The following is a 21268-nucleotide window of genomic DNA, read 5'->3' as shown; positions in this document are numbered from 1 at the left end:
GGGATATCGTCTGAATAAGAATTGGCATATAAAAATTGGTTTAAATAATATTCTGTTCAAATTAATGCTCGTTAAATTCACAATTTTTAAGTTAACATCTCGGCCTTATACTAAAATCTAAAGTAGTTTGACTTTGTACCAAAGCCAGAGTTGCTCGACGACTCGCTGTCGACTTGAACTTTAATAGCGTGCCTTCCAAATTTCGCAATGTCGTTAATTTTCGTATACGAGATTTCGCGCGAAGCGTGCGATACAAGAGAATATCTCCGTCAGAATTTTCGGGATTCCGTGTCGCGGCAATTCCGCACGATTGCACAATCATGGGACGCGCGAGAGCGCCGATCACCGGTGGAAGAGAAGTGGTGACTGGTGACAAGTCGGCAGGAGACAAAAAGACTAAAATTCGAGGTCGATGCTCCACTTTTCTTCCCGACGAGGCGGCTCGGCCGAAGAGGAGCCCTCTTCGTGCCTCGCGTTTATGCCGAATGAGTCAGTGAGTCAGTGGCCCCGGCCTCCACAAGGCGAGCGTGCGTGCGTGTGCGTGCGTCGTATGTGCGCCGTACATATGCGGCGACGCATGCATACGGGCCTGCTTCCTCCTCTTCGTCTTTTTCCCCTCCACAAAAGAAGGGAGACTGACTCCCCCCCGGGAGGATTTATGTGCGGGATGATAATGGAACGTGATGAATTAGTTTCGTCCGTGCCGGGGAGTATCGAGGGGCGCGCGCGTGCATGTGCAACGGCGTGTTTCGTCGAAAATAATGCTATCAACCCAGTTTTTGACGTCCTCATCTCGTGTACCTCGCTCTCCTGAGAGTCAACTTAATTTAGAGCAATTAGGTGTCGATAAGTCGCTTCTTTAATTCGATAAAATAAATTTATATAATATTTTAACGCGGAGGAAGAAGATAGAATTATCGTAGTTGTTTATCACTTTCATTTCATTACACTGAGAAATGAAGCTTTTATTTTATTACATTTATTTATATTTATTAATTTATTATATTGTCTTACTATATGCACATACATACATCAAAGTTCTTCTGTTGATCGATGTTTTAAGATGATTATGTTATTTATGAAAACGATTTTAGGGGCAAATGCGAGAATGATTATTAAGTTAGAAAAGATAAAAAAGGATTTAATTAGTTCATGATCCACTTTTGTACGTGTCATGGTTAGAACTTATAATTTATATTTTTTTGCTACTGACTGATGTAGTATATTTAAAAAACTTTATGAATATAGGACAAGCATATTATAATATCACAAAATTTCTTAAGTGTTTAGAAATAGTTAACAAGATATTCGTCATGAAGCCTATTATAAGTAAGCAGACAAAAATATTTTGCTGCTGTAATATAATATTTAATTATTAGATTATATTTGCTAATACAAAAGAAATTATTTATACGTATTTAAAATAACTTCGACAACTTCTTTTGAACTTCTTTTTCATTTTTTTCGCAATACGAAAACTTTTTTACGTATGCGTGCGTACAATAGCGCCCCGAATTCGCGGGAATGTCCTTTTTTCAATTCGTTTGTCAATGAAATCTGGTAATGCAGTTTCGCTTTTAACGGAACGATCCAAACGCGCCGAACGCGCTGATCAAAATTGATTTATTCTCATTGAGAATGCAACTCGATCGCGTCGGATCAACCTTGGCCTTGCATCGCACGCACATATGTGTGCGCGCCCGCGCAGCCCGAATGTTTACAGAATACTTGGGTCCGTTATCATCACCGCGCGTCACACATGCGCGTTCGCGCGCCGGAGTTCATTTACTCCAATTTGTTTACGTTCACCAGGAACGATTCACGAGGTACTGGCCTCGACCTGCTCCACCATCTCGATGTTCGCATATTTCGCGTATGCTGAGACGTTCTTGCCGCGGATACAAATTATTAGATCGATGCGGATAATGTTTATTAAGATTTTAAATATTACCGATTGCATCTTTTTAAAAAAAGAATAGGGAGATTTTCCGAAAATTGCTCAATTGCTACAATTATTTTATCTATATGAAAGAACCTTATAAATATACATTTTTTTTTTCAAAATGTATCCGATTGATGTAAGAAATCATTGGACTTTCGAATTGGTAATACTAAATCTCATTTTTGAAATATTTTAATGAATTTCATTCATGAATAATTTACAATAATTATCAGAGATATGGTTTTCTTTCTCGAATTATATTATTCAAAAATAAATTTTTATTACGAGTAAGAAAAAAACTTTACTCGTAATAAAATTCGTAATAAAATTTCGAGAATGGAATACTTCGTCGTTAATGACCTAACAGGATCTTTTCGGGGACCCGACGATTCCCTAATGTCGTCGATCGAGCGCGATTTACGACGGAAATCTATCGGCCGGCTCTCAGCGCACGCATCGCGCGTTGCCACCGTTGATCCGAGACGATCGCCCGTAAAGATCACGATCGAAGATAAATGCTGAATTCCAGCGGCACGAAATAGCGTACGGGCGCACTATTCCGTAATCTGTGTCTTAATTTCTGGCAGCTGAAAGCGGTCGTCTTCGGTGCGGCTCCACAATACCGGGCATTCACGCACGCGCATATGTGTGAGAGTGAGATTAAAGGGCGCCGACACTACGTGTGAGAGACTTCCAACACTAATAATACCTACGAGAGGGTGGAGACGTGCGGCGCGTACACCGCCTCGAAGGCGACCCATGGAAACTCGTGTATAGGGTGTCTCAGAATGTCCTATCGGACACGATCACTGGAGGACAAGCTGGCTGAATTATTATTATTTTTTTTTTAATATCGAAAAATTGATAGTTGGCATCTAACGTAACATTAAGAACGAGTAATAAGGGGTTAACGAGTTAATCCTGGATGATGCGAATATAGATGTGTGATACGTGTATCTCTCTTTCTATTCAATCTTTATCCTCAAGATAAATTAATTCTTTAAATTAATTGTGTAATAACTGTTTGCATATGGTGTCCTTTGTTAAGAGACTTTATTAATATTAATTTCGATGAATTTAAATTATTAATCTTATATTGTTAATGATTGAGCAACATTAAATATAAATCATTCTTATACTAATATAAAATTATTAATTTAAATTATTAATCTTATATTGTTAATGATTGAGCAACATTAAATATAAATCACTCTTATACTAATATAAATCATACTTCAAAAATATATAGATTTAAACTTGTAATTTTGTACATACTTATATTTTATTTCTTACCGTTAAAAAGATTTAACGTGAAAATTAAAGATTGAAAATATTGAAAATTGAAAATTAAAGATTAAAGATTTACGAATGCTTCTCTTCAAATTTGCGTCAAAACGGGATTTAATTTAGAATTTGTTGGTACTGTAGAGGACACACGGTAGTTCTGAAATACCGTGTGTACAGGGTGAGTCACGGAACTGGGACAGGCGAGGTCCCTCTTTCCCCTGAAAACAACTCAAGGACGGGGAGGGAAGGGAAGGCAAACAGTTTAATTCTACTTTTCCAAGAAGTTTACCCCTCTGTAGTCTGGCTGGATGCAAGGAATGCGGTTGCATGTAAAAACGTACCGTACGCGCAACACGTGTGGTCTGTGTTTACTTTAGGATTATCTAGGCATATTATATATCAGCTTGATATAAAACTCTCCACCTTATATATATATAGAGAATTTCATTGATACTTGCATATTATTACACATTTTATGTTACCTAGCAAGAAGACACGAATTAATTTTGCCAACAGTTCGTAATTGAAAAGCTCTATGATAAATTTTAATAAATATTGATAGTTTTTGGAATATTTAACTAAAAAACTTGATTTAAAATAACCAAGCGTACACAATGGTATTTTTATTCTATATGCATATAGTCACGTAGCAAATGCAATGATAATTAAAATACTATTGAGAAAATGGTTAAACATTGCAAGGAAAAGTATTTATTGTTTGTTTTAATTTTTCGATCTGCCCTGTATACACTTCGCACTCCGAACGTAGGAATGTCACGACGAAACTTCAATGTGTAACATATGATTATGGGAAATTATACGTTAGTACATAGGACTAACTATCTCATTACGTGAATTATGCGGTACGTGAAAGATCATCTAACAATACGCTGGACGATCGATGTTTACGTTAACTTTAATCGCCGTTAATGCACTTAAAAGCGTTTTATTTTTTGCTTGCTTTTCTACTGTCAATGATTTTACGAAATCAATAGAAATATCCGTAAAATCACTAGAGACATCCGCAATTAATTTGCTTTAATTATCTTCGCTGCTTTAATTATCCCCCGTTACTCCTTTTTTTACGGGAATAAGAAACGGAAGCTGACAATAAATTAACAATCATGAGCTTTTCGCTAATTAAAAATTTTGAGCTCGTGATGTCCAACGGGAATTCGATTTGTTTTTTTTTTTGCAGGAAGAATCGTGGTAGGGAGAGATCGGCCGAAATTAAGTTTGCACGGGCGTAGAATGTCAGTCTTATGAGCTTTCGACTTTTGTAAAACGGCAGGGAACTTTCACGCGTCCTTAACACGTGAAAAATCTAAAGACACCGACCGTCACGCTTTTCCTCGAGTTTCGTAAGGAACGACCGAGGAGGAGGAGTGTGCCGGACACCGATGCGCCCAAGGGTCGGCCCGTCCCTTTCATCCTTGCTGAAGGATACACGCCCACACGAGTTGGCATCGTTCGGACGCCTTTCATCTTCCGACCGTCCTGTATCGTTCTCGTCCTGTACCTGGCTCCCGTTGTATACACGTACATATCTCTCAAGTCCCCAGAAAGTTCAAATTGAGTTCTTTTTGCGCTGACAATTTTCTTTCAACAGACGTTTGAATCAGATAATTCTTTTCCCGCAGGGTACCGATCGTTTCTTTAGGCTTACAACTCTATTACCACGAAGACTCACGTACTAATCACAGATTGGTTCTTCAGAGAAAATCTTCTGTTTTTATTATTTTAAATCTCAGAAATTTTTCGGAGGAAGATACATTTTCCTGATAATAATAGACCTTCCTGATAATTTACAGTTTCTCAAAAATCCTATTGGAAAGTGTTATAATTGAAATCGATACTGATCGAAATCAAAGAATTATTATTAATTTCCATATAACAAAAACATGGACACTCATATATTTTTGAACATCTACTTTTCACACATTTTCGTCGCCATAATCTTCTTTCAATTTGTCAGGTACGCTAGAATTCCTTGAAGAGATATCAAAACTGCCAATTATATATTGAAATTCAAAAAATCGAGCGATAACTTTGCAATGGGGTTGCGGGGTTGGAATTTAGGGAGAGGAAGTACTCGCGATTATCAACGGCCTCTAAAGCTCGTTACCGTCCGCAATTCGACCTTTGGATTTCCCTTTCGAATAGACATCGCCGTGGAATTCCCCGGCCGATTAGAGCGCCGGCCGCGGATCGAGTTTCTTGCGGACACTTTCGAACCGTACCTACCGCAAGAATCTCTTCGTTTATCCGGCATGGCGTACCGCAGTGAGTTACGTGCACGCGCGTACCGAGTATCCTGGAATTCACGGCGCGACTGGAAGGAATAAAAAAAAATGGAAAGAAACGTATCCGAGAAAAGCCCGCAACGTTTCACAAATTGTGTTAATTTTTATTAGATAAACTGATAGACTGATAGGTTTTTTTTAGCTCGATAGAAAAAACGGGATCTGTTACTTATTTTTTGTTTTATTGCAATTGTATAACCCAAGTTCAAGATCGATGATACTGGGTATTGTGTTGATGATGTAATGTAATTGATGGACAATAACGTAAGAGAATCGCAAGTGGAGATAGGGAAGAGCCTGACGAGGAGAAGAGGGTGAGAGTGTTCGAGCGCGAGCGATCGGCGCTCGTTTCTCGAGGAGGGCACTCTCTCGCGAGAGAAACGAGTCGCGGGAGAAGAGCGAGGCGACCGCCGCCGCCGCCGCGTTTAACGAATTTATGTTACTCGTACTTTTAATGTTTTTTATGGCGCGACACGAGCTGCGCCGAGAGATAGCAGACAGCATAACAGGATCTTATGTCAACGACGGTGGTCTCCGCGCCGCGAGCTTGTAATATGTAGATACTGCCCACCACCGGGAGAAACCCCATAAGGCCCGCGGTGAGAGAGACCACTTACGGGAAAAAGGGGGGAACCATCTTTGTCCCCCTTCGAGCTCCCCCTCCCCTCCCCCGCTCCGTTCACCCTCCCGTTCCCTCTCTCTTGCGCGCGCGCGCTGCCGCGTGTGTGGACGCTATATAGACGTCTCGAGAGCGACTCGTGGCGTCTCGACTTCCTTTTACTTCTTCTTCTTCTTCTTCTTCTTCGTCCTTTCGGTTTCTTTCTCGAAACGGTCGGTGAAAATACCGGTGTGTGCTCTCTCGATGGTATACAGGGTGTCTCGCAACTCTCGATTGTAACTTTAGTGGCAGGTTCTCGAGTAAATTCGGAGTCAATTTGGAGAGTAGTATCTCGTAAGTCTGAAAATAAAATTCCAAATTTCCGCTTCGATGCTCGTTGAAGAAATAATAAGATAATTCTTTCTATTTTTTATATTGTTGCTTTGTTATCGCACAGTAGAAAAGTCTTGAGGATTAAACAAAAATTATACAATAAGTTAATAAATATTATACTATTGATATACTATTATATGCGTACATGCGCAAATCATTAAAGATTCTCGACAAATACCACGCTGGTATAACTAAAACGCCAGCGTGTTTCGGTATGACAGTTCTAAAATAGCGCGATGTGTACCCGGTACTTTGAGTATCAATCAAGGTACCGGCATCGCGCTCCGCTGGCTGTAGATCTTTCCGAGGGAAACGCCCGCGCCGCGTCGTGCCGCGCCGGTCGGGGCAAAAGTCACGCGGAAATGCGAAACTCGGGTTGGGCGCCTAGCGCGGTGCTGGACCCGCTGACGCGCGACGCACCATGTGGCGGACGCGGATTGTCCGCGCGTCTAGAATTACCCGGGCCCCCTCTCCTTTCCTCCCTCCCTCTCGTCCCCGTCGAGTCACGGGGCCCGCGCCACGAGAGTTAATTGGCTGGAAAACCTTGCTATCCGATACCCGACGCGGCTACCGCCCCGAGATACGTGCCCGCGCGCAATCCATATTTTCGCCCGTCAGCTGCGCGCGAGTGAGCAAGCGCGAGCGCGCTCGCGCGCGCGTTACTCTCTTAAAACGTAACTGTACCACGCGGTGCAAAGGGGTGGCATTATAGATCCTTTTGCTCTCTTCCGATACACGCACGCCGGCCGCTCGCGATCATAAATAATTTTATAGCTATCGCGGGTTTTATCTCACATTACGCGTTCTCTCGGCGTTTCAAGCAGCTAAATGACCTCCGGGTGAGCGCGCGCAGATCTTTTTTTAATTAAGATTTCGATAATTTCGTGAAAATTGGGGAGATTGCGCAACAATTACGACACTCGCTGGCGCTGGCGCGTGTAGCATGCCCTAGCTCCGGGTCGACTACCTACAACTAAATGCTTGTTTGTCACAAATCGATCCCGTGTTTGTTTATTTAGGCGCCGAGCGAGAAGGTGATACAGCGCGACTCCGACCGACTTCTCTCTCCTCGTCTTTTTCTGAATTAGGCATCCCTCTCCTTTTCTCCTCCCGATTCGAAAGATCGGCATTGTTGCGGGTGGTCCATGGTACATATTGTCAGAGCGGCCACCAGGTAGTGTGCAACGTTGCCGCTTGCAATGTTGCAAGCGCGGCTTTCCTTCTCTCCTCTCCTCCGTAAGGCCCCCCGACTCTCCTTGTACGATTACCCCTCTCTTTGTACCTTCTCTTTTCCTCTCTGTATTCTTTCTCTCGCTTTCTCTCATCTCTCTCTCTCTCTCTCTCTCTCTCTCTCTCTCTCTCTTTTCTCGGTTTCGTTGCAGCCGTAACCTCGCTCTAAAAGCCCGAACCGCCATCCTCATCCTCTTCCCCTTCTTCCCCCCTGGTCCACGGTCCTCTTTCACTGACCTTCTCTGTCTCACTCTCGCTTTTCTCATTTCCGCCGCTTGTCATTCTACAAACCCACGCGTCGAATTTAAAGGCCCCGACTGCACTTGCCTCCCTTCCCTCCTTCGTTTCTCACCCTTGGTGATGAGTGCGTTCACCGATTTTTCCCGGAAACCGGCTGCACCCATTCTTATCTCGCGTAATCCCGGCGGAATTATTCTGAAATACAGGTCGCCCCAAAATCGACGACGATTCGTAGAATCATCTCGAGGGAGATTTATGTAGGCAGTAGTGATGCCCGACCCTTTTTCAAAGATAAATTTGAGCTAGTTTGGAAAGCTTTGTGAAACATTCAACAATATAATGTCATACTGGTCTGCGCGAAAACGCGACACGCACGAGTCACGTTGTCCAGTATGCGCGCACTCGCGCGATCAAATTTCTCTGTAATATTTAAGAAACGTATATATTTTTCCGTTTACGCAGTTAGCTCAATCATTTTGTTTTGCAAAAGAGCAAGAAGGACCGTCGAGTCGTAGCGAATGTGGAACAGCGTCAATTGTGCATCGCGTAACTTTTTGCGCCACACATACATCATGAACCCTCGATCTTCTTTCCAGGGGAAGGCGGAAGGCCAGAGGTCAGCGGTGTGGCTCAGGGCGCTACTACAGGATCAGCTTAGCCAGTTGGGCTACTTCCTGCAGAGGCATGCCGGAAAGGTGCTCTTCGTCGCCGTCCTCGCGCTGGCGATCCTCTGCGTCGCTCTCAAGTCGGCGCAAGTCAACAGCAAGGTCGAGCAGCTGTGGGTGCAGGGTAAGTGACTGTCATGCTTTATTGCTCTTTTATCGTTCTTCTTTTGTGTGATACCTTTTTATTCTTCCTCTCTTGCCTTTTAACGACGATTATGCCATAATATGCTCCGTAAAAGTTCCGTACTTGAGGATTACGTTCTGCAGAGCTGCTGATGCGAAAATAGAAATTACAAATGCACGAAAGAGGAATATATAGAAATTATTTAAAATTAAATGAAGAAGAATAATAATGAGGGAATAAAGAGTGCAAGTTTTTCTTATCTTTCATATACTTTTCCAATTGATTATATTTTGAAATAAAAATCGCAATCCTGATCTGTTTTAAACTACTAAAAATAAAAATATTAAAGTCCCGTTTACTTGCCACCACGAGTGGTTAAATTGAATCAGTCGTGTCTCTAAAACGCGTCGTAAAATGTAATGACAGAGGGAAACAGATTGGTGTGAGAAAATCGTCGAAATTAATTATTCCCGAACACGGTCGAGCTTTCGTACAGAGGCGCAATAATCACGCGACACGGCGCGCCGCTGCGCGTGGAAAACGGATATAGCGTGCAAGAAATACGGATAAATTGTCCGCGGGGAGGAAAAAAGGAGGATGCGCTTGCTGCGCGGGCAAAAAGAGGGAAACGATTCAAGAATTTCCCCCACCGCGGGTTACATTAGTTGTACACACGCTGGGTGGCCCCTCTATATTTACCCGTGGCTCGAACGTTAATTCGAACACCCGTTGCTAACTTATATATGCCAACGCAAACGAGAACAGTCCGCGAGGAAAAGTGTCGGACGTTTCGGGAGGGACGAACGTTTTTACTCTTATTCCATTCGCATAACAGCAGAACTGTTAGCTGGATCACTCGATCGTTTTGCCAGTTGCGCAGGTTCGCTAAAATTAAAATCTACCCGAACTTTTTGTCAACATTCTGCATGTTGTATATTTTCCTCTCTGTATTTTTACTTTCGTTGGACACATTTCTCGTTTCTGCATAAATGTTGACAAACGAACGATCGTGTGGTATCCGTGTAATGCAGATAATAAACGAAAGTAGCAATAACGCAACTCTGGGCGTAATCATGTTTCATCGGAGATTCATTAATTTCCTGAAAATTACTCCATTTTCATTTCTCACGTAGTATCTACTATCTGTAGATAAATTCTTTTTAATGTCATGTGCCTTTTAAACAATTCTTTCTTTTATTTGGGGAGTATTCTGTGAATAAGATGATAGAGTTATAAAATCAAGAGTTAAAAAATGTTCAATGAGTGTAGTATTGTTAGAAACGGTACTATAATGCAGGCTACTATAACATATATTCATGGTTGAGTAGTTGAGTATGACAAGTGCCCCTCGTATTTGAAACGAATATCTCCTGTAACGAATTTTGCGTCGTGTAGAGTGACGGAAGACGAGTCGACGGGGCGAACGGACATTCCGTTCATTGGGGCTAGAGAGAAGTGCCTCGTTGATGCCACGGGTAACTGTATAGAGATTCTTTCGACGCGCTCGACTTAGCATGAAGAAACGGCGAGTCGTGTCCTGGTTTTCGATCGGATGGAAGATACCGCGGACCTCCTAGATCGCGTCGTCGGAGACTAATCCGTCCGTGCGGACCTTCCGTGACACTTGACCCCGTGAAACTTCACACCGCGGACAAGTGTTTCTCTCGTCTGAGTGTTTGTCTTCCCGGTAATAACGGTACGACGAATCGGCGTGAACGGATCGATCGACAATACGTATACGAAATTCCGCGAAAACCGATAGCCTCAGATAGAGGAATTCCCACTGATAATTCCTGTGATAATTTTCGATAATTTTGCTGGCATATTCGTGCACAAATATCTCATTCAGGTGGTCTTTTTTAAAGTTTAAAAGTTTAAGCATGCAGAACTTTATTTTTCAAAAAACCTGCGATAGTTGGTGCAATTATCGTCAAAACCGATTTATTTAGGATATATATGGGTTAATTAAAAGATCTTGTATAAGATGCTCGAGTAGTAACCGTGAATGCTACGATATGCTGGGACGTCGAAATTTTCCCGGAATGTCACTCCACGGAAACACGCTTCGCGTGAAACATTCGGAAACCATTCCTTCCACCTTTCACGACCGACGACCGTACAGCGATCGGTATGCGTCCGATCGGTTCCCGCAACTACGAAAGTCGCAACCCGATCGCCGTCGGCAGTCACGGCGATAAACCCGCCGCTGTTAAGGATTTATAAGGATCGTTAAAGGAGGCGCGGAACGTTGGATTTGCGATCTGGCCCGAGGCTCGCCTTCGTCTTTCGATGTTCCTTTTTTTTTCTTGCGCCATTGCACGATTGTGTGGCTTAACGTTTATTGCCTTCGAGGAATTTATATTATTATTAATATTGTGTGACGTGTTATTACGCGCTTCTGTTACGCGATTTTCATGCGCGGAATTATGTGTGCCTGTTTGTTGTACAACGTTAGTATAATACAATATGTATTACAATATTATGTTTTAATCTATACAATTTGCTCGTAATTTTTTTAAACTAAAATAAACCGATCGTGGTTTATTCTGAAGGTATATAAAATCGCGTCGATAAATGTTGAAATAACATTTCCAGTGAGAAAAGTCGCCTGATAAGTTCGTCGTCGCTCGGATTTTTTTTTTCGAGAAGAAGAAGAAAGAAAGTTGGTTCTGAATCACACCTCGATTGCACGAAGGGCCCAATCGTCGTCGTCCAACCGGACGCGCGCTCGTGCTTGATCGGCCCTTCTAAAAAGACTGCGCCCGCATATTCCGACCGAATACGACGCGCGGCGCAAGTCACCTCACGGATATCCGGTACCGATACAGGCGCGCGTATGCACGCACATCTTTACGCACGTCGGCCGTCCCGTAGCGTCGCGTCGGCTTGCCTCTGCTGGAGGTGTTATATCCCTCTACCGCCCTTCGACCTTCCGCATCGTACGCCATGTCGCATAACTCTTCTTCCACTTTTCTGCCAGTATACCTTCATCGGTAAATAATCCAAACGACCGCCAGCATTGCGTTGCAGTGCATTTGAGTACATTCTCCGTTAATATCAAGCGTACTTTTCCTAGAGTTACTAATAATAAGATAAAAGTATGTAACGATTACTTAAGTGGGATTTATTTAAATCCAACTAATTTGAACCTAAATAACAACATGAAATTTTCAGAAGTAAAAAATTAAATTTGACCTTTAGATACAAATTATACCAATAAAATTGGTATAATTCAAAATTATTTGCAAACTTTTTTATAACAACAAGTAACATAGAGCAGTTGTGAAAATAACATTATGTTCGGTGATACCTGAGGTTTGTCGTACTGTCCTTTTCTTCCAATATAAATTAATTTTAATCTTGATTTAACTTTTTATCTTTTTCTAGTTCTAAGAATTAAAAAAATCTGCACATACATACATACATACATACATACATACATACATACGGACATGCGATTTTAATGCAATATTTCGACATTTTAGAACACTCTGAACATATTGGCATCAAAAACTCAAAAACCAATCTCTTTGTTGGTTTCTTATACCCCTATTTCATATATAAATCATTTAAATTTGGTTGATTAGACCCAACTTTATACACAATCAAAGGTTCATATACAAAATTCACGAAAACAAAGCTTCCTCTATGAGGAAGCAAAAGATAAAAGATAACTTAAACCAAGATTAAAGTTAATTTACATTGGTAGAAATGGACATTAGTAATGCTAAGTAACTCTTAAGCGATAATAATAAGATATAAAGAAAGAATTTTGTGACAGTGGCGAGAAAAAATTTCGGCGCCGATACGGTTATACCTGACGCCGTTGGGAGCCGGGCAATGTGTGATCGGTGCGTGCAACTGCGTCTGGTACAAGTGCGGAGTATCGGCTTTCAATCACCTGCACCCGTACCTACAACCGTCGCGCTTTCTTTCGTTCCGAATTCGTTGCGCTATTTTTGATGCGAGAAAAGTGGCGCGGTGTGCGTTACCAGTCGTAGCGAAAAAACGCAATATCGACAAAGGTATTAAAGGGAGGAAAGAAAATCGATAAAAGGAAAGAGAGAAAGATTTTGAAAACAAAGCCGCAATCCGCGTATCGCTTTTTCCATTAAATATATTTTTAATTGCGTGTCGAACTGTGCTATAACCGATAAAAAATAAAATACCGAGATGCAGCGAAATACCGTATTTTGAGGTACAGAAATCGTTCACGTTCGCATTATTAAGTTAAGTACTGAATCACTGTCTCTCTTTGCCCGAGGAAGAGCACGCTCGTTTTTTGACTGAATCGTGGAATTCGTGCATTTTCGTACGCAGGCGTGATTGCCGGAAGGTTAAACCGAATCGTGAATGGCACACGCGCCAATATCCGTCCTCTTCTTTTTCTCCGTTCGGACAACTGTGTGTGTGGCGGGGAGCGTTTAGCATTCACAGTGGGGAGAGAACAGTGCGGTGGAAAAAGACGAGAATAGCTTATTTTATGTCTACCTCGGGTAAGAGAGCAACAACGTGTACAGAACGTTTCAAGAAAGATCTGCTTTCCCGAATCGTTGTAACTCGCGTAACAAATTTCTCATTATACATTCCCGAAGTAAATATTTATTATTACATCTCAAAGTGAAACAATTAATTGGAAGGAGAAGACGAAAAGATTCAATTTCTTGAAAAAATTAAAATTTAATTTTAAAAGCACGAAAATTAATTAATTAGAGGTTTTTATTAGTTTTTATTCGGTATTTTCAGCTATTTGAGTATACTGACTTGTTTCGAAGATCTGGATTTAATAAATTGTCCATTAATTTCCTTTCAGTATAAATATCTTATTTGCAAACCCGTTTTTCACGTACGGACTTTCTTCAGGTTTTCTTAACGCGGATGGTTGTGTAGCCTATAAATTACAGCTTCTTAACGGTCGTAACATGCCCATTAAGTCGTAATTTGCATTTACTGCTGCTAACTACAGGATGCAAAGTCGAAATGAGCGCTAGGATAACACTCGGCCGGTCTCGATCGAGCGGTTTAATATACGACTTAATCAAGAATTAAAACCGATAAAGATTTATTAAGATTCTATGCGATGCGAGCGAGATTCGTCGTCACACCGAACAGAATTATTCCCATATCGATGTGTTAAAGTGTACCGAGCGTATCTGTACCGTTGACTTTCATCCGAAGTCTCGTTCTAGAGGAATGTTAGAAATAAAATTCCCCGATTGTGTCGAGTCGAAAAAATAAAGCCGTCGCTCCCTCATATAAGTATGAGCTATTTTCTGATGAAATCATTACGTTACAACGTGCCATGTTGAACGTTTTATAGCAACGAGGATCTTTAAGAGATCCAGCCGGTTAAAAAGCCGGTTGGTTCCTCTTCCGCGCGCAACTATCGTCCGATCGTCTCGAGCGGTGATTCCCGCGCGTGTATGTGTGTCAGAGAAATAAAAACGCCTTTGCATCACGCGCCGCGTCACGAATCGCGGCCCCGAATCGATCGGGCGAGCGGCCGACGACGACTGTCCTCCGCGCGATAGCCGATATCGTCCGCGCATAGCGGTCCGCGGGCGTTCGCGCGCGTGCACAATGCACGGCGAGTAAACAGAAGATGAGATCCTCTGTTTATGCGGCCGTCCGTCCGTTCGTCCGTCTGTTCGTCCGTCCGTCCGTCCATCGGTGCAACAACAACAGATTCCTGGTGGGTCTTTGGACGACGATCTTGTAGCTCGCTCTTACCGGCCTTTCTCGCTCCATCCTCCTCTCGTCTCACATCTCGTGCCCTTTTTCTTCCTCTCGGCCCCTCCTCCGATCTTTCTCTCTCTCTTTTTCTCTCTCGCTCCTCATTCCTCTCGCAGTCTCGCCTCAGCCGCGTCTGCCTCTCTCCTTCTCTCCTTCCTTTCTCCTCGCTCTCGCCCACTGGAAGGCATGGAGGCCTAATGAAGATGTAAGCACTCGGGCCGGCCCTCGTGCACGGTCGTGCTTTCGTCCTCCGTCCGTCCTTGTCGCACTAACGCGACAAGGCGGCTTCCTTGGCCCTGTGTACAGGCCGTTCCAAGTACGTCAGATTGATCGAGCTACTTTTGTAGTTCCTGATCTTCCGAATTTCATGAATCAGTGGGGAAAGTGGCGAGACTTCTTCTAACTCGATATATCGTTTTCTGCGTTACGATATATAGATAATAAATTGAATTTTATATATTCAAGTATATGATTTTGCGACGGGATACACTCTCTTCATACAGTATTTGCTGTTTACTGCTAGATATCTAATTTTATTCTCAGTATAGAACTGTCTCTGCTTAATGTATTTTTTACTGATTTTTTGCTGATAGAAAGGAGTTCTCATCTGATTATGAGAAAACTAATTTAAGTAATTTATAAATTTATTCCTCTCTATTTTAATAAACAGTTCATAAGTTATACCACAAATTTTGATAATATCTTTTGAAACTTTTTGGCTCAGTTACTACGTACCGTTAAAGTTCTATCGGTTTTTTTTTTAGTAAAATTCAGATGCGTCATTGTTGTCGTTTCTGTTAGGATCATCTTGAATCCTAATATTTTTCGATAAAACTCTCGAGGCTATCAAGAGCTCTTAAGAAAATTCCAGAAGAGATTTCTGGACCAAAAAAGAAAACAATTCAACCATAGGAATTTGAAAAATTTTTATTCAAGAAATGAAAAATCATTGCACTTTTAAGTTTCTGAATTTCTGGGAGATAAAGATTTGTTTTTCGGAAATTCGACAAGTGTTGGAAAATTCAAATCAACTCTAATCGAAATGAGGAAAAGAGTTACATTGTAATTTTCGTATAATGAAAATAAGCAGTGGACATTTTTCGGATTTCCTAATATTTTTCACATTTAACTCTTCAAAACTATTTTCAAAACATCGGGAACTGTGAAATTGCATGGTGAAGACAGTACTCTATTATGTCGAAGTTCTAAAAATGAGATGATAACTTCACAGATCATCACCGCGGTATTATTGTATCACCGACAGCGGACCACCCCGTAACAAGATAATAGCGTCCTGCTATTAGAGAGCCACGATCTCAAGTCGCTACCGCACTATGAGACTAATAATGTTAATCCTCTACCTCCACTGCGCGCAGTAGACTTTCATCTTTTACCAATCGTTATAGCTTTGAACTTATAACAACACTCATTTCTATTCATTTCTAAGACTCGCGCCTTCTGGGAAAGCACCGATTCATTACAGTCGACTTATCTCTACGAATAATTGAACGTATTTATCAAACTTAAAATAATTTAAGTCAAGCAGTAGAGTCCCGAGAATATTAAATTGATTTCCCGCTGAAAGATTCGTCGAATCCTCTATGAAGCGCTCGCGGATGAATAGCCGGTACTGTGTGCTCTCTCAGCTCTCTGTCGTGCGATTGATGCGCACTGGACGGATAGTAGAGAGGAACCGCGAGATGGAGAAAGGAAGCAGCGTGCGGCGTGGTGCGCGCGGCCCGGGAGAGGGTGGGCCAGCAGCTACTCGATATAGGAACTCTCTTGTGGCCCCTTTTACTGACTATTCCTGACGGGAGTGTGTCGGGAGAGCGACGAAGAGCGAGCGAGCGACTGTGAGCGACTGCGGCGGAAGGGACTCGGGCTTGGGCAAGGGGGCGAGCCACGGGGCCCCGACGACGACGACGACGAAGCTCTGCTCTCGCTCAACTCGGCTCGACTCGACTCTACTCTCCGGAGAGAAGATCCGAGACTTGGCTCAGCTCAGCTCAGGCACGCAGGCCCACCGCTGGTTGGTTGGCTGGCTGGCTGGCTGGGTTGGCTTGGCGCACAGAGAGCCCACCGGGCCACCCACCGCGACCATTCACCGGAACCGAGCCCCATCCAATCCCAGTGACTCTCATTCACCCGTGTACAGACCCTCGACCTCGACAGCGAGCGCGAGAGGGGGTGTGGGGGAGAGGGGAAGGGATATAGGGAGAAAACGAAAGACAAGGAACCTATCTGTGATTCGCGTTTTTTAACAAAATACGTTATATTATGAAATAATTGACGAAGGTTGCCTTATAAGAGTCGCATTCCAACTTACGTGTTCCATCTATATACATAAATATATTTTTTCCCAATGTAAATCTCAATTAACTTGGAATTTAAATTTAGAAAGATTCGACGTTTCGGTCTTTTTTTGCCGGCCGATATATTCGAGGTCGGTGGAAGGAGGAAGACACATCGGCAGGATTTCGTTATAGGGAACGAGAAATTGAACGCCGCCGTGAAGAACCGCCCATCAATCTCACGGAAAGCGGGCGGGCACGCTCTTCTCGCACGCAGGAATTTCTAAGCATTTCCTCGAAGATTCGAGCCATCGCGCAGCCAGCCGGGGCGTGTCGCGAGGAACAAGGACCCCTAACGAGGCTGCGGCCACGTAGTTTTTACGTTTTCACATGCCATAAAGCTGTCCGCACTTGCGCGCCGGCCGGAGATGAATAGATCCAACTCCGATGAGGACCGCCGATCGATCTAGAATAAATAATTTGAATAATAACAGCGCCAAGGGTATTTTTCAACGTGGAGCGAGACGCTTACGTCATCTAAGGTGGCTCTTCGTTCTCCATTAGATGTTTTTGTCGTTGCGGGCTAGTCCTAGTAAATCTGCAAGTAAGCCAAGTAAATTTACATTTTGTCACAGCTCAGATAGTCGCTATTATTAGTTTTCGTAATGTGTGAATTGGAATATAAAAAAAATGTAAATAAATTGAAATCATGAACGTTTATCAATATATCAATCAATATGAATAAATTGATTGTCAATGTCAATAGCAATATTATTTCGCGATAACAGAAAACTTTGGTCTTTGATACGTTTTAGGTATTGAATCGAACGACGAAATTGTGTGTTACATGAGGATCTCTTAGGCAAATCTCTAAACGCAAATCATTGAAACTTAAGATAGATAACAGAGATATAATTGGTACAAACTCCGGTGATATTGATTTAAATTGATTAGGCTTTTAAGCGCAAGACCGGGGCGAGATGAGAACGGGAAATCCCTCGTAATATAAATGGAGGGAACCAGCGTGCACCTGCTTCCCTCTCTCCGGGAGACAGAGGGCGGAACTTGAGCATGGGCTCTCTCGTTTTCCTCTTCCTGGAGAACCTTCGAATCTCGGGTTGAACGTAAACGTCAGTTCACTATCGGATATATCAATCGCTTCCCAGCGGTCGAATAGTGCAATCGTTATATTCCCGGCTTAATAGAGCTCTTTCCCCTTCACAATTGAAGACGCGATCGTGATATCGCATTAACGTCGACGCGGCTGACCCCTCGGTTTGACCCTGGAGAACTCCCCGAAGAGAGAAAGAAAGAGGACGGGAGGACCCCCGGGATTCGCGTCGCGGAAGAGAGCTGGGAAGATCGGACGTCGTCGTCGTCGTGGAACGGATGCAACGTCCCCGCGCGAATCCACCCCCGTTCGCCGGGATGCTCGCGGGAAGTTCGCGGAAACAATAGAGGAGAGGAATGGTGAATGAGGCGCGCCGACAGAGCTGAAAGACGACGCGGCCATTCAAGGGTGCCCCGGAGCGAGCGGGACCGATGCGCGCGGAGAGATGCGAGAGCGCGCGACCGCAATCACGGTAGCTGGAAGGGTGCAGATAGACGGGACGGGGGTGGGGGGTGCGTGAGGGAGCGCGAGAAAGCCGCTCGCTCCCGAGAGCTTGGACGAGACAGAGACGGAGAAATAATTACAGAGACGCCTCGTCGATAAATCAAGCCCGGTGCCCTCTTCCCGTCTCTTTCTTTCTTTCTCTCCTCCACCTCTCTCTCCCCCCTCGCGAGTGTATCCTGCCTGCTAGTCCCTCTCCGACCGTCCCCTCCGTCGGCGGTGCTGCCCTTTTTCACTATCTCTCTCCGTCTCTCTCTATCTCTCTCTTTTTGTCTCTCTTCCTCCACCTCTTTCCTCTCCTCCGCTTTCCACCGTTAAGCCACGTTTCTTGCTTCGTAGAGCAGAGAGTAGTGTCTTTATTACGCTCAGTGCCCGACCGCATTCTACAGGCCGACTCACAAACGCATAAGCTCACTGTTATCGTCGCGGCAATTACGTCATGCGAGTTTCTTAGCGATCGAAAAAAATGATCGGAATATTTGATGATGTCTATACAGAGAAATTGCTGCACAAGTTATGTTATTTTTGCTTTGTGCACATAGTCTCCTGCTTGTCGAATAAGGCTGAAAATGAAATTACGTTATTTTCTAAATAATTATCATTGACTTCAATAAAATTTGTAATACTTTACTCAAATTTGTCAAAGAAATTTTATAATTTCTTTTTAAAAAACTCCAAATTCTCAGACTATCTAAAATAGAGCTTGATAGAAAAATGATAAACCTTTTGCACTAAGTTATTATTTAAGAATTTTTGCAAGAAGAGTTAAACTGGAGATCTATTTTTTAGCGTATTCATCACGTTTTCTTTATTGAGAAGGAGGAAGAATATTTGATCCCGGATGTAGAAGAAATGAAAGAAATTGCGTTTATATTTTGTTGCTACGAATGTTTTATTATTATTATTATTTATATATATATTCATGGTTGTAATTAATTTTTTATTTCTCGTTTAATATAAGTTTTCTTAAACAAGCTTTATTCAGCTATATTTTAATTAACAAATTAAATTGAACTGAATTTTAAAAGCATTAATTGAATACATTCGTGCGTTATATTTAATTTCCTTAATTGATAAATAAAAATAAAAAACACTAATACACACACCAAAAATGGTATTGCATATATCGCCCATAAAATTACATCAGTGTTTCGTGCGGGGGCACGAGCTGTTTTTTTTCGCAAGTTAAACAGTTAATTTCTAAACTCCATCGTCGGTTCATGCTTTCCTCAGATTGTAGGAAATAATTTCCGTTTCTTTATTCGCGTTTCGTCGTCCTTTCCGCGAGGCCGTTTGAGAACCACTTTCGCGCGGCGAGCAATACGGGTGGTCCACGGCGACCGCGTCGTGGCGGAACGAGCAAATACGCCGTCGGCATTTTTGACGGTGAAATCTGACTAGGTGGGATACCAGGGTACCCCGCGCGCGCGCACAACGGCCATCATCCTCGTGTGCCCCTCGTCCATTACTACTGCTCGCCGTATATACGGTGTATGCTCCTTTAAATCGCAGCGCGTCGTCCTCCGCAAAGATACGGCTTTTGGGCTTCTTGTCCCGCTCCTTCAAATGGCTTAATAAAAAGCGAAGTGGATCCTCGCGCGAGATGCTCGTACGTGCGCACTTTCCAGGCGGAATAACTTGCCCTCCTTTTTTTTCAAGATCTCTTTGAAATCTCTTCCGCGAGGTCTTCCTTTTTGGAGAGAACGATGGAGCGCGACCGCGATATCACGACGTCGCGTCGTACGAAAACACTTGGATGTTTCCTTTAGTCGGAACCGCGACGCGTCTCTTCCACTCCGGAAGCCTTCTCTCAAAGCTTCTGGATTATATCGTCAAGAACACAATTTCGACGAGCCCTCTGCGTCGAAAATAAATTGGATTCTTCTTTAACGCGCACCATTGCTACTTTCCGTTGCTTTTCTGCTAGAACGTTTGAGCAAAAGTCGTCTGTAATCGGTTTATGTCCGTTTTTACCAATGCAGCTTAACTTTAATCTCGATTTAACTCTTTACCTTTCTCTAATTCCAAATGTTTGAGCAAAAGCCGTCTGTAATCCCTCTTATGTCCGTTTCTACCAATGCAGATTAACTTTAATTTCTAGATAAACTGATTTTTCATCTTTTTCTAGTTTCTAGATTTAGAGAACGACAAAAAGTAAGTTAAACCAAGATCAAAGTTAGCTTACACTGATAAAAATGGGCGTTAGAAGGAAAAAATGAACCGCTAACGCCGGCAGGGACGGTCTTTGACCAACCGAGTTGCGAATCGTTCTCTCCCGCCCGCGTTTCGATCCGCTATTTTCATGTCCGTTTCTGGGAATGTTTTATTGGTAGACTGCCAGGAATTTTTGTCAGTACAAAGACGCGCGGAAACGTGTGTGTTACGACACTGTCTCGGCCAATGTTTCTCTTCGGGGAACTGTGCTGATCGCAAACACCGTCCGCCGGAAGGCTTACAAAGTCACCCATGTGTCTGAAAGAACACCTGAAACTCGCGACATCGTTCCCATGTTAATTTTCTCGTAAAAGTCCAATTTGAACGAGTATCACAATTCTACTAATCCTCGTCTAATAAGAAATTCGACGTAAAAATTATCGTATGTGTCAAAAATAACGATCTAAGAAAACTATTCATCCGTCGAATAACTGTACAATTCATTGAATATTTAAATGGAAGCAGGGGACAAAAAATACAGACGCAACATTAATAATTAAATAGTTTTTATCAATTTATATTGTACTCTTTCTTTAAAGACAGCCACGGAATTATAATCGAATTACAATTATAATTAAAGAAACTCGTGTTAAGCATCGCGCGCAAGTGTTCTTGAAGCAGGTGAACTAATCGCTC

General features: G+C 42.7%; 1 protein-coding gene across 1 annotated transcript in view; it reads left to right on the top strand.

Moving 5' to 3' along the window:
• The window catches only part of Ptc (protein patched), a 39590-nt gene that overhangs the window by 4745 nt on the left and 13577 nt on the right, over positions 1 to 21268 (top strand). Inside the window, exon 2 of the mRNA XM_071772556.1 lies at positions 8590 to 8782. Within this exon, the coding sequence (XP_071628657.1) occupies positions 8590 to 8782 (193 nt within the window). The remainder of the gene's footprint in view (positions 1 to 8589; positions 8783 to 21268) is intronic.

Source organism: Temnothorax longispinosus, chromosome 3 (assembly GCF_030848805.1).
Source record: "Temnothorax longispinosus isolate EJ_2023e chromosome 3, Tlon_JGU_v1, whole genome shotgun sequence".
Taxonomy (NCBI): Eukaryota; Metazoa; Arthropoda; class Insecta; order Hymenoptera; family Formicidae; genus Temnothorax; species Temnothorax longispinosus.
Note: the sequence above shows the minus strand (reverse complement) of the source record. Positions and strands in the feature narration are given on the sequence as shown.